General features: G+C 40.9%; 2 protein-coding genes across 5 annotated transcripts in view; one reads left to right on the top strand and one right to left on the bottom strand.

Annotated features, from left to right (window-relative positions):
- The window catches only part of copz2 (COPI coat complex subunit zeta 2), a 28,503-nt gene extending 28,176 nt beyond the window's left edge, over window positions 1-327 (bottom strand). For 3 of the 4 annotated variants that reach the window (XR_004108175.2, XR_004108173.2, XM_031317941.2), the window contains exon 1: window positions 157-327. Coding sequence is in view for 2 of the 4 variants with exons in the window: in XM_031317941.2 (XP_031173801.1) it covers window positions 157-168 (12 nt within the window). In the remaining 2 variants the exon portion in view is untranslated. The remainder of the gene's footprint in view (window positions 1-156) is intronic. The other variant, XM_031317956.2, reaches the window with a different exon arrangement.
- A 4,244-nt stretch (window positions 328-4,571) lies between these two features.
- praf2 (PRA1 domain family, member 2) lies at window positions 4,572-9,588 on the top strand. Its single transcript, XM_031317929.2, has 3 exons — window positions 4,572-4,789; window positions 7,740-7,957; window positions 8,436-9,588. Exons 1-3 carry the CDS (start codon window positions 4,611-4,613, stop codon window positions 8,573-8,575), a joined length of 537 nt encoding a protein of 178 aa, XP_031173789.1. The 5' UTR covers window positions 4,572-4,610; the 3' UTR covers window positions 8,576-9,588.
- The last annotated feature ends 3,906 nt before the right edge of the window (window positions 9,589-13,494 follow it).

Below are 13,494 nucleotides of genomic sequence, written 5' to 3'. Positions count from 1 at the left end.
AATGCCCAACACCAAAACTGCCATAATGCAACAAATGTCCCGTGCGCGATAAAAGCTGCACAAAAAAAAACACAAACTACCGAGCACATTACACCCCTCCTACACCAAACTAAAGGTGTCGGTTCCCGAGCCCGGTGAAACGGCGGAGAGGCTCACCAGAGAGTCCATCGCTGCTGCTGCCGCCGCCGTGCTCGCTCGCAGCTCACTCGGTATGTTGACGTGGACAGCTCTGAGCTGTCACACCGTTTTTTTTTTTCTTTTACGGAGCCGCCCGGGCGCGAGCCCGCTCCCGCAGCAGCCAACCGGATAAAAACCACAGGAGACTGTACAGCAGAGCGCGCTCCCGAATGTCTCCCGCTTCTCGCTCTCTGGCCTTTCACAATAAAAGTCTTTGTGCTCCTTCGGAGGCTATGATTAACAGGTCACTGTATGTTCCTGCGATTTACTTTATTTTTTTACATTTTCAACAAATTCCATAAAAAGATCTAAATAAACAATGTATCCAAACCTGATAGCCAATTAGCCTATCAATAGGCTATTATTTAAAATTAATCAGTAAGTCACACTACTACACTGAGTGACATGTTGACCTGTAGTTCATTTTTGATTTAACCCCACATATAGCCTACCTGTCATAAATGCTCACCAGTGTGTAATCCGCCTCGGGAAATAGTCCCCAAAGGTCTTGCTGCTACTTCGGAGGCTATGACCTAACATATGTTGCATGTCCCCCAATTTTATAGGAGTGCAATAAATTGCTGTAAAGTCCCTTTAAGCAGGATGCTTCCTTGTCACCCTATATAACCCCCAAATGAGCCTTTTGTCAAACCAAGTGACCAATAGGTCAAGGGTCTTCCTGATCCAGCTGTGATCCAGATGCTTCTTTATTAGCCAAAATGCTTCTCTGGTTAGCTCAATGCCACTCTGTTGTGACCATAGACTGTATATACAGTCTATGGTTGTGACCTGGAAGCAAATTGAAACATAAAGTGGAGTACAGTGTTGTTGCCAAAGTCTACTTCTCCATCAGTATGTATTGTAAGACCAAGCCTGTCTCTTCTGTGCTGTTATACCTTAATCCAACGTTACCATAACCCCAACCACTAATCTTTGGGACTTTTACCATAACTTGACCGAACACCTCACCCAAACCACAGAGGGCAGCACTGTTCAAGGGGATTTCTGTTCAACAGAGTTCCATTACTTATTACTCAGCATCCCACTTTCTAATAAATATGTGTAGTTATTGTAAGTCTGTTTCTTGCTCAAACCAGCTGTAAGAGGAGACAAAACATGTTATTATTAGCATTTTGTATTGGAAAGAGTGATTTGTACGTTAAGATGAATGAGTAATGTGCGTGCTACATGTGCATCCTATGCAGGCTGCTGGCACCCTAACCCTCTGCATGCAGAGGAGGCCCCTATTCCCCAGTCTTTGCACGCCACTAGCCATTTTTTCTTATTAAAACTATAAGGCTGATTTTATTCAATATTTCCTTATTGTCAACAACTTCCATGACAAGACCAACACCGTCTCTCAATACCCTCTGACTTCCCTACCCAGTCTGTGGCTCTCGGACCCATCACCCAAAGTCATTGGTTCCTACTGAAGACATACATCTTTAAAACAGGAAGATATAGTGCATTTATTGGGGAGCATTTTCCAAGGCGGATTAATTCACACTTGTGAGCATTTATGACAGGTAGGCTATATGTGGGGTTAAATGAAAAATAAACTACAGGTCAACATGTCACTCAATGTAGTAGTGTGACTTACTGATGCATTTTTAATAATAGCCTATTAATAGGCTAATTGGCTATCAGGTTTGGATACATTGTTGATTTAGATCTTTTTTTATGGAATTTGTAGAAAGAAAATCGCAGCCTTATCATTTAACATCAAGAACATATGGTGACCTGTTAAAGAAGAATGGTCAACAAGGCTGTCTAGGCTGTGATGTCTTGACTACACCAGTAGTTCAGATTATTTTGTTCTTGGTCTGACCAATGAAAAAAAGATACAGATGCATTGTTTCACACACAGTCACCTTCACTGAAATGATGGTTACCAAATGGTGTTGCTTATACAAATCACTTATAAGATTGCTTACTCCTCGACAGTTAACGATCAGCAGATGGATTTATTAGTAAGCTTTTGATTTCATGCTAAAATCACATACACCTTTCTACTCTCACATAGTCCTGGGGTTGGTCTGCTTTGCTTTCACACCACCAACCGTACCGAGTTTAACTGACAGCTTTCACAGCAGCCTAAATGAACCGAAACAAACAGGTTAGGGGCATTATAGTCTGTATCCTTGACGTTCCACTTCCGGGATTGCTCATGTGCCGCAGGAAATTCCGCCGGATGCATGCATTTTCCGTTTCCTTTTGTTTTCTTTGTGTTGGAATTTGAAATTCGGTGGATTAATAAGGACTATTGTTAACTGCTCCTCAGATCTCTGCAGGGTAAATTGAGACAGCTAGCTAGACTATCTGTCCAATCTGAGTTTTCTCTCGCACAACTATTTTGCAGCGGCTCTCTGCGGAGCTTAGCTTAGCTTAAAGAAATGCCATTAAACGAATGCTATGTGGACTAGCCAGACCCTTCTTCAGCGCGCTTTGGAGAAGGGTCTGGCAAAGCTAGACTAGGGGCATTCAATCCCATTTGAAATAGTATCAAATCATAACAGACGTTATCCCAGGACACTTTACAGATAGAGCAGGTCTAGACCACACTATAATTTAGAGAGACACAACAATTCCCCCGAGAGCATGCATTTGGCGCGACTGGAGATGGTGAAGTGAACGAACGGATACACGTATAACTACGTCCGGTTTTCAAAATAAGGTGTTAACAAGGGTAAATACAAAATAGGCCTACATGTGGAAATAAGATTAAATGGGTTATATTTACAAGACATATAAACATGTTACCTGTGTCCCTTATAGCCTAAATGAAAAAGAAAATTCTTAGATTTTTGGGTTGCTGGTAAACAATAATAATTTCTGACAATGACTGATACATGAGTTTAGGACATCTCTGACAAGCATTTTAACTTAATTCAGAGATATTCCATAAATATATACAGTATATATGTATAGTTTCTATATGGTGAGCTCGACCTGAGCCGTTTGAATACTTTTAACATAATGGCTGCACTAGTTGTGAGGCTGATTTTACCACTGAAATGCGAGTGATGGCTGCTTGACCGCAGTGTATAAAATGGCCCTCTGATAAACATTATAAGTAGCCTAATAAGAGGAAACAATCTTTCGTTTTCTCGTGATAACACGTTGGTTATAAATAATTAACTCGTTTTGTGAAATGGAAGGATTTTGAAAAATATTGCAACCAGGGTTGTTCTTGCTTCCGTTTATTAAAGACTAAAATGTGATTAGCCTAAATTAAATAACAATCAATATAGTCTAGGCCAGATATCTTCAACAGGGGGTCTGGGACCCCTAGGGGGTCGTCAGAGTTGCTTCAGATGGGCCGTCAAATTATTGTTTGATGGTTTAAAAAAAAAAAATTAAACTTTGTCTGAAAATATACATTAACATGAATCCAACATATTATTATTAAAGATAATTCTTTTTTTAATGTACAAAACATTGATGATAGGCTTACTGGCCTACAGCTAAGCTAGCCATAAGGTAGCCATACACATATACAGTTACGCTTAAGGATTTACTGTGCCACATTTTAACATGCTGTATAAATATATGAATATGTCAACAACTAGTATTGTATGCACCATAAAAATGTATGTGTAAAGGCTTTAGGACGCCCTACACTTTGTTGTAGGCCCAGTTTAATATGCAACTCAATTTTATACAAATATATATGTAGTAGGGGGTCCCTGCTCCGTCTCTTTTTCAACTAAGGGGTCCTTGGCCTAAAAAACATTGAAAACCCCTAGTCTAGGCCAGTGTTTCTCAAATGGGGGGTAGCGTACCCCTAGGGGTACATTGGAGTACTGAGTGAGATTTTTTTTAAATGTAAATCCAAAAAATATCACTTATATTTCGTAAATATTTATAGTAATACTGATGAAAAACTAATGAGTACTTATGCTAATTATGAATAAATTATGATTGATTCTAAATAGCGTTAAAGGTTAGGCTATTGTTTATTAAATCCAACACTGATGGCGAATCGCTGTAGGCCTAATGTACCTCTTTATAGCGTTTTTTCTACTACTAGTACTTGGCTAAAAAAATATTTCAAAGGGGTTACATTGTTGAAAACAGTATGATAACCACTGGTCTGGGCTACAGGCTATCAGACTATCAGACTGAGTAAGAACTATTATTCCTTTCATCAGTCATATTGTGAATGAATTGTATTACATAGCCTACCTAAAATTACTTAAAATCAAGTGAATCGACCAAAACACGTTATGAACGAGTCATATTAAGAGTCAGTGGTACAAAAAGTATTGCTACATTTCACTAATAGGCCTATTGCTGTGGGACCGAAAGCGCATTCTCAAAGCTCGGGAACGCGCCTCGCCAGTATCTGCGCGACTGACACGCACCCCCTTGCGCCCGCCCATTCCCCTCCGCGTTGCATTCTGGGAAATCGAGTTTATGATCGTTTAGGAAAGATGGCAGGCGTGCAGCCGCCACCCCTCCGCAGCCTGGATGATTTTCTCTTGTGCTCGGCCCGGTTCGCAGTGCCCGATGTGCGCGACCTGGACCGCTGGAACAACCGCATCATCAACAACCTGCTGTACTACCAGAGCAATTATCTCGTGTCCGCCCTGGGCCTCCTTCTTTTAGTGGGGTGAGTTGCATTATTCTGACGTGGTCACCCCCCCCCTCCCTTTTCTTTCTTCTCTCTCTCTCTCTCTCTCTCTCTCTCTCTCTCTCTCTCAATTTTCAATTTCAGTTTCAGTTAGTTGCATGACAAAATCAATACATCTGTGTTGCCAAAGCATAACAACAAACATACATACAAACAACAACAAGGTGTAGGCCTAAATATGACAAGTACACAGGATAATTATGATATAATTGCAGATAACAAACAAATTGTGTGCTCTCTCTCTCTCTCTCTCTCTCTCTCTCTTTTATGTGATCTTTTTCTTACATGTGTTTGCATTACCAACAGCAGTGAGAATGAGCTGTCTCCTCCCAAATAGTCTCGCATTGCCAGACCCTCCCACACAGCCATTCAAAGGAGGGTCTGGCTAGTCCACACAGCATTCTGGGATCGGACAAAAACGTGCTCTGGTTTATTGGCAATTCTTTAAACCAATCACAATTGTCTTGGCCGGCGCTAAGAGCCGGATGGAGCCATGGTGCCGCTGCAAAATAGCCTTGGGAAGGAAATTGTTTTGGTGGAACGTGTACGTTCAAAAGTAGTTTTTGTCGTGCAAAAGAAAACTCAGCTTGGACAGATAGTCTAGCTAGCTGTCTGGATTTACCCTGCAGAGATCTGAGGATCAGTTAACCATAGTCCTCAGAAATCCACCGGAGTTTAGAATGCCAACACGAAGATAGCGGAAGGTAATGGACATCCAGCCGAAAAAAAGGACAGACGATGGAATTTCAGTTTTTAAAACAGTTGCATGACCAGAGACGTAAAAAACCCTGATAAATATTGGAGATGTATTTGAAAGATGGAGACAGCTTAGAGCCCAAAAGGACGCTGAGTTGGCAAATTTTCTTTGTACTCACATTGAATTATATAGGGTACTCGAGTTGGTTACTCGCAAAAACCATTGAAACAGCCAATGAAGTGATCCCGACTGGTCCTGACTAACGCCGCCATGCTAACACGCGATAACTGCTAACGTTACCAAAGGACCAGGCAAGCAAGCCACGGCAGTTTACAACCACCTTAACAGACTTATGACAGAAACCGCAAGTTTGACTTCCTCATAATGGAAACGTGCAATTTAACTTCGGCAAAACAACCGTGTAGCATGTTTAGCAGCCGTAGCCGACTAACGGTGAGTCATTTTAAGCGGAGAAAGTGTCAGTCTGGTGGAGAGGATGGCGAGGTAGTGGTGTTTTTAGCGGTTCTTACTGTAATTTTAGGCCGAGAAAGTGTGTCTGTCAGTTGAGTGGAGAAGACGGCAAGGTTGTGGTGTTTTTAGCGGTTTCTACTGTAATTTTAAAGGAACATGCCGACTTATTGGGACTTTATCTTATTCACCGTATCCTAGTTTAGCACAGATCCTGGAGGTAACCGGCTCCAACTAGCCTACTACTCCCAATAAGTGACAAAATAACGGCAACATTTTCCTCTCAGAAGGCGAAGCACTGCAACTTCTGCTACTTGGGCGGAGTGATTTGCTCGCACCTGAGAAGCCCCGTGGTGAGGAGCAGAGAGTAACAATGGTGCTTTTCAGGTGTTGCGCTAATCACTCCGCCCAAGTAGCAGTGCTTCACCTTCTGAGAATATAGTTCCCAGTTTGTGTACGGTTAGAAGATGGCTGTGTCTCATGTGACCTTGTTATTTGTACACGCTTTGACTATACAAATCACAACATGTAAATAGGAAAATGTTGGCGTTATTTTGTCACTTTTTGGGAGCAGTAGGCTAGATGGAGCCAGTTACCTCCAGGATCTGTGCTAAACTAGGCTAGCGGTGGGTGCGCCAGACAGAGTTACGACACGCACGGAGATGAGAAGGGTATGTATGGACTTATCTAACTCTGGGGGATACGTTGAATAAGCTAAAGTCCCAATAAGTCGACGTGTTCCTTTTAAACCAAGAAAGTGTGTCTGTCAGTCAGTTGGAGAGGACGGCGAGGTAGTGGTGTTTTTAGCGGTTCCTACCGTAATTTTAAGTAGAGAAAGTGTGTCTGTCAGTCGGGTAGAAAGCACAGCGAGGTAGTGGTGTTTCAGCGGTTGTTGCAGTAATTTTAAGACGAGAAAGTGTGTCTGTCAGTCGGGTACAGAGCTCCGCGTGAGCACAGGCTTTTATGACTGTCAACATAGCCAGCATCTAACGTTAGCTACTCCGCTGTGCTGTGGAGTAATGTCTGGCTATGTGAGTGTGATAGGGCGCATAGCTGCCGTCACGCTAGCGATGCGTTACCTATGTCATTTCTCAATGACGTGACGTCGTTTGTTTAGCGTGTCAATATGTTTTGTTACTTATCACACTGTTTCCAAATTATCTGTTAACCTAGCCATTCATCAAATTCCCCACAGTAATCCCGTAGCTTTCTTGTGTACACATTTAACATCCAATACTGCGGTGATTCATATGCTATAGCTACAACCATCAATACATCATTCTCTTATTGTTTAAAACCATTCCATTTACTTCACAAACATGATAGCTTATAATAGCCATGCAACACATATGTCTTTGTTAACTACGTGTCTGTTTATTGAGTTTTAAAGGTAACAGAGGGTAACATATTATGTTGGTGTCTTACCGCCGTCTGTTCTCTTTGTGTATAAAGGAAAGTTCACCGCGATCGGCGGGTTTAAATGACGCTATGACTTCCGGGTTAACAGGGAGTGACCCGGAATTTTGAGCAATTATTTTATTAGCCATCAATGTATGTTGTGGCTTTGTGAAATGTTAGTGTGAATTATATAAATTATATTCTGTGAATTTCTAGCTTTATAGCTATATGAATTTTGGCTGTTTTAAGCCTTTACTGTCTACTCACCTGAGCCACCCCTTTATTGTACTGTTGTGTTGGTATGTTCCAATCTGCACATGGGAACTGTTGACAATACGAAAACATTTCCTGTGTCTTTTCTTTCAGGTATTTCCAGCCCTTCCAGTTGCTTGTCGGTGCAATGGTGGTCACCTTGATATTCCTGGGCTTTGTCTGGGTTGCTGAGAACCAAGCTCCAGTTCGTCGTTTCCGTAGAAACCACCCATCAATCTCTGTGTTTGCCATTCTCTTGGCCAGTTACTTCTTCATATCAGTGTTGGGAGATGTGGCCGTGTTCCTGTTTGGGATAGCCTTCCCTATAATGAGTAAGACAGTAACACACGCACGCACGCATTTTTGAAATAAAGACCTCTCTCTAATATCCTTTTTTACGAAAATATATGTATAAATACGTATATGCAGGGTTTTAAACACTATGATCAAAATATGCGACAGACTCCTTTCCCATTGCCAGTGTGCCAATGAGTATGCCTTTCTGTTCTTTTTTTTTTGGTGTGTCACATTCAACGTCACAAACGCGCTGGAAAACATCGTTGGAGGCCAGTGACAATGTTAGCGTGGTTGCTTCTTTTTTTTTTATATATGGCCGAGATGACAGACAGAAGCCAGATATTAGTGGCTTTTTATAAACTTGTTTCAGATTAATGCCAGGTTCTTACCGCATTTTTGGTTCAGCCAGTATTTGAGAAATGGATGTAATTTGAGACAGAGTAACCTGTGTCAGCTCAGTTAACCTTTATAAATGTATTCCTTCATCCCTCTGTGTGTCTCGCTCATTCACAGTGGTTCTGGTCCACGCGTCGGTGAGGCTGCGCAGCCTGAAGAACAAGCTGGAGAACAAACTGGAGAGCATCGGTCTGAAGAGGACGCCCATGGGACTCCTGTTAGAAGCCCTGGGACAGGAACAGGAGGCTGGATCCTAGAGAGACAGAGGAAGAGGAGATGTGCAGGGGTGGGAGGTAGTTAGAGTGCCATCTGAAGCAAATGGCAAGAGAAATGGGAAGTGGAAATGGGAAGAGGAGAGGAAAAACATAGGAGGCGAATTACTGCAGGGAAAGTAGAGAAGAAAGTAGAAAGAAAGAGTCAGGTTTGGTTTGTTAAAAAGAACTAATTGGCAGGAAGAGACCTGTTCTCTGGTCCAGATGAAAAACATAGAAATCATCCTAACAAACAAATGATCAAGTCATCCCTGATCTGTTTTTGCACTTTAGGCAGGAGCAGAATCTTGTGGTATTGAACTAACTTGACCTGCATTGACTGACTTCAAATGAATTCCATTTTCATTAAGTGTTTACAATAGTGTGTGTTCCATCCAAGTTACTTCAATGCTTAAATGAGGTGAAATTAGAAGGAAATGGGAGGTTTTATATGAAGAATAAGCTCCTTCAATCTGACAGAGTTGATACAGGACCAACAGGAGCAGATATGTGAAGGAAACAAATTCCCTGTTTTAGATGAAAACATTTCAGTTACCACATTTCTAAGCCTGTATTTATCCAGAATAAAAGGCTTCACTGATAGAGCTGCCCATTAGGCCTACAGTCCTCCACTGCTGGTCGTCCAGTGCTGGCAACTGGGAGAAGCTCTACTGGAGCAAATTAATAACTTTGAACTTATGCTTAATTCCTTCATAACTTGTTAAATTACCACTAAGTGTGTTGGTCGCTGTGCTAACACTTGTGGGAACTGTACTTTGTAATTTTCTGTGTTTTTAGCCATGCTAGCGATGTGGCTCCTGGGATGGCAATGTTGGTCAGTCCACCACTTTGGTCCAAATATCTGAAATATCTCCACAGATATTGAATGATCTGCGATGATGATATGTATGGTGCCCAGAGGAAGAAGCCGACTGACATTACTGATCCTCTGACTTGTCTTAGCAGGCACCATTAGGTAAAAGTTTTTAATTATCCAATGAAATATTTCAATATCTATTGGCAAAATGTTTCTAGCACGATCACCATCGAGTCGCTATTCTCTGGACTCGTGACTCGATTTGGACTCGAACTCCGGTAATGCTGACTCGACTCTGACTCTTCTTTGGTGACTTAGACTTGGACTTGAACACTGGGCACTCGAGACTTGACTCGGACTTGATGGTTGGTGACTCGACTATGACACTGATACATGCATATGCTAACATGCTAAACTAAGATGGTGAACATGGACTCGACCCATGAAATATTTCAACATCTATTGGCAAAACATTTCTAGCATGATCACCAGGTCATGCTATATTTCAATTTTATTGATAGGAATCGCACACTCCTTGACTCGGAATTTGGATGAAGTTTCTAACCACTTTTATGTGTAATAGGCAGTGATAGAGTACCCGAGTCCGTTTCGAGTTGCTATTCTCTGGACTCACGACTCGACTTGGACTCGAACTCAGGCAATGGTGACTCGACTCTGAGTCTTCTTTGGTGACTCAGACTTGGACTGGGACACTGGGCACTCGAGACTTTACTCGGACTCGACGGTTGGTGACTCGACTATGACACTGATACATGCATATTCTAACATGCTAAACTAAGAAGGTGAACATGCTGAACATAAGCTGCTAAAGATCAGGATGTTAGCATTGTCACTGTGAGCATGTTAGCGTTCTGAATTTAGCATTTAGCATACAGCAGCCCTATGTCTAAATACACAGTGTCGCTAGCATGGCTGAAGACTCTTAGTCGTTATTTATTAAAGTGGCCATATTATGCTCATTTTCAGGTTCATAATTGTATTTTGAGGTTGTACCACAATAGGTTTACATGGTTTAATTTTCAAAAAACACCATATTTTTTGTTGTACTGCGCATTGCTGCAGCTCCTCTTTTCACCCTGTGTGTTGAGCTCTCTGTTTTAGCTACAGAGTGAGACCTCTCACTGCTGTAACATCTTTGTTGGCAGTCGCACATGCGCAGTAGCTAGGTAAGATCACATCATCTAGCTAGCTGTTTGTTTCTACAGCTTCAGTCAGTACAAGGCAGGATTAGCCGGGAGACTTCTTCTAAACGAGGGCACACTTCCAACTTTACGTGGAATACCTGCAGAATAGGGACATGTAAGTCGTTCTTTTGTAGATTATGGTGAACTAGTGTGTGTTGTAGCAGTGTTTTGCCATTCAGAACGAGCTAGCATGCTTGCGCTAGCATGCTACGGTTAGCCACCTCGTCTCGGCTAGTGACGTAAAAAGCCCTGCCGATTTTAAACAGCTCACTCGGAGACTGAAGGCAGGACACATTCAGAAACTCGTATCTCACTCAAAACAACATGGATGTTTTTTTTTTCCAAGTTTGTATGCATGTGGAAGCACCAGAGACACAAAATAACACCCCAAATCTCAGAAAAAGTGATTTTTTTCATAATATGGGCACTTTAATCTTTTATTTAATGAAGAGTGTCTGAAAAGTCCAAAATCACCCCCAACTAGACCTTCACCTCCATTACATTAACGTTAACACATAACACTTTGGACAACCCTGGTTGGTTCCCTGCTGTGTAGACATGATGGACAGCTGTTTTTTTGAGAAAAGATTTAAAAAAAGTCATCCCGTGTTGTTTTTATGAGCACGAACATTTAAGGAACACTACATGTAAAAAATGGGTTTTCAGCAGTTTTATAGCAAATCATGTCGTACATGGAAAGCTGAGTGAAGGTATTTGACCCATTAAAATTGTATAATAGCTGCCTGTTGTTGGTACCGTGCATTGTATTGCTTGTTTAAGACACCTGTATATGTGGTAAATTCTGCATCCTGTATTCCTTCTGTATTATTTTCAGACAGATTCTTCCTGACCGCCATCTAATCCAAGTTTGTATAAAAAATTAAAAATAAGTTTGCTGCAGGGTTTCTTCCACTATAACATGTCTTTCTGTCCAAAGCATTTGTTAAGATGCAGAGGATGCCAGCTTTTGTTTTGATGTGTGCATTTTTTATTTTAAATGCAGAAACAACTAGCCCTGTTAGGTGGTTTGGTTTTCTGTTATGTGCCATAGTAGTTTGAATGATGTTTTAGACATTCAGCTGATGTACTTATCCAGAGCGAAGTAGGGAACATGGCTGTTTGTTGTTGGCCTTGCATCACTAAAGCACTTCAACCTGAGCAGAAAGAAATGCTTTTGGGTCTATTTTGTAACTCATAAGGATTCACTGAATTAATAGAAGAATATTTCTGTATGACAGTGCACATTTAACTCATTTTACCGGTGATGATTCTGAATGTTCCATGTTGCCTTCCATCTAGCTAAATGTTTCAATTTGGACTCACCATGTCTTTGCCAAAAGCTGGTATTTACAATTATTTAAAAAGATCTTTTCTAAATAAAACAAGAATGCTGTACTGTGGTGTATATGGACTCTATCTATCTATCTATCTGCTAGCTAGCTGAAGCCTAAGTTACAGTCACTCAGTGAGAGTTAGGACCAAACTATATAATTTCCATGCTAAAGTTGGGAAGGGTTATGTATGAGAGTATGCATGTTATGTGCAAGTGTTTAGTACTGGTATGTATGTGCAAGTCAATGGACAGACACATAGCAAAACCGAAATACATTTAATTCCTATAAACAATGACTGTAGTAGTAGTAGTAGTAGTGCCTAGTTCAAATGGACACAAAGGCTCTGTTGTAATGCAGAAGACTGACCTCAATTCAATTTGTGTTCATGAAAATGTTCTTATAATATAAAAATAATATAAAATAAATTTGGCTCAAAGGTGCACTTACTAGCTTTTCTGAGCATTCACCTGCATCGTATGGTCTTCATCTAACGAATGGTGCTGGATCAGGTGTCACATCACTATAAGTTATTGTTTATGACAATCTGATCTTCTCATCCTTTATGGACAAGAAGAAGAAGACACTTTATTGATCACCGGGGGGGGAATTAAGTCTTTTCACTCGGTTGTTATGACACATTACAAACAAGCCCTCGGTTAGGAACCGCTGGACTAAACTAACTCTATATAAGTAGCTCTGCTGCTGCTGTACAGAGTAGCATGTTGCTCTAACATGGATGCTTCATGATTATTAATTCATTAATGTCACATACAGTGGTGGAATGTAACTACGTATTACTCACCTCCTGTTCTTTAAGTACAAATTTGAAGTACTTGTACTTTACTTGAGTCTTTTCTTTTCATGCCACTTTCTACTTCTACTCAGCTACATTTCAGAGAGAAATATTGTACCTTTTACTCCATTACATTCATCTGACAGCTTTAGTTACTACTACTGTACTACTTTACAAAGTAAGATTTTTGCATACAAAACACATGTTTATATGAAACAATTAATTATTTTAATAAATTAAACTACCCAATAATATAACGGCCTACAAGTCCAGCTGAAATGATTAGCCGATTAAACACAGAACCGTTTGGATCGTTTCCAGTTTCTAAAATGTGAGTTTTTCTGCTTTGAGTACTTTAAGTACATTTTCCTGATGATACTTACATGCTTTGACTTAAGTAACATTTTCAATGCAGGACTTTTACTTGTAACAGAGTATTTTTACTGAAGTAAAGGATCTGAATCCTTATTCCATCACTGGTCACATGTAATAAAATATCACAGGGAACATTTTACTGATGTTACTGCACAATCACTGCTTTTACTTTACTGTAAACCAAGCTGATAATGCCTCAGTACTTTACTTTAGTAGGGTTCTAAATTCAACACACACACACACACGCACACACACACGCACACACACGCACACACACACACACACACACACACACACACACACACACACACACACACACACACACAAACACACACACACACGCACACATGTTTGTTTCACTATCTTTGTGGGGACCCGTCATTGACATAATGCATTCCCTA

This window comes from Sander lucioperca, chromosome 2, assembly GCF_008315115.2.
Source record: "Sander lucioperca isolate FBNREF2018 chromosome 2, SLUC_FBN_1.2, whole genome shotgun sequence".
In the NCBI taxonomy this organism is placed as follows: domain Eukaryota; kingdom Metazoa; phylum Chordata; class Actinopteri; order Perciformes; family Percidae; genus Sander; species Sander lucioperca.
Note: the sequence above shows the minus strand (reverse complement) of the source record. Positions and strands in the feature narration are given on the sequence as shown.

Coding starts and splice junctions, on each gene's coding strand:
- praf2 (XM_031317929.2), top strand. CDS start 4,611: ATGGCAGGCGTGCAGCCGCCACCCCTCCGCAGCCTGGATGATTTTCTC. Junction 4,790..7,739: donor GGCCTCCTTCTTTTAGTGGG/GTGAGTTGCATT, acceptor CTTTTCTTTCAG/GTATTTCCAGCCCTTCCAGT. Junction 7,958..8,435: donor GATAGCCTTCCCTATAATGA/GTAAGACAGTAA, acceptor GCTCATTCACAG/TGGTTCTGGTCCACGCGTCG.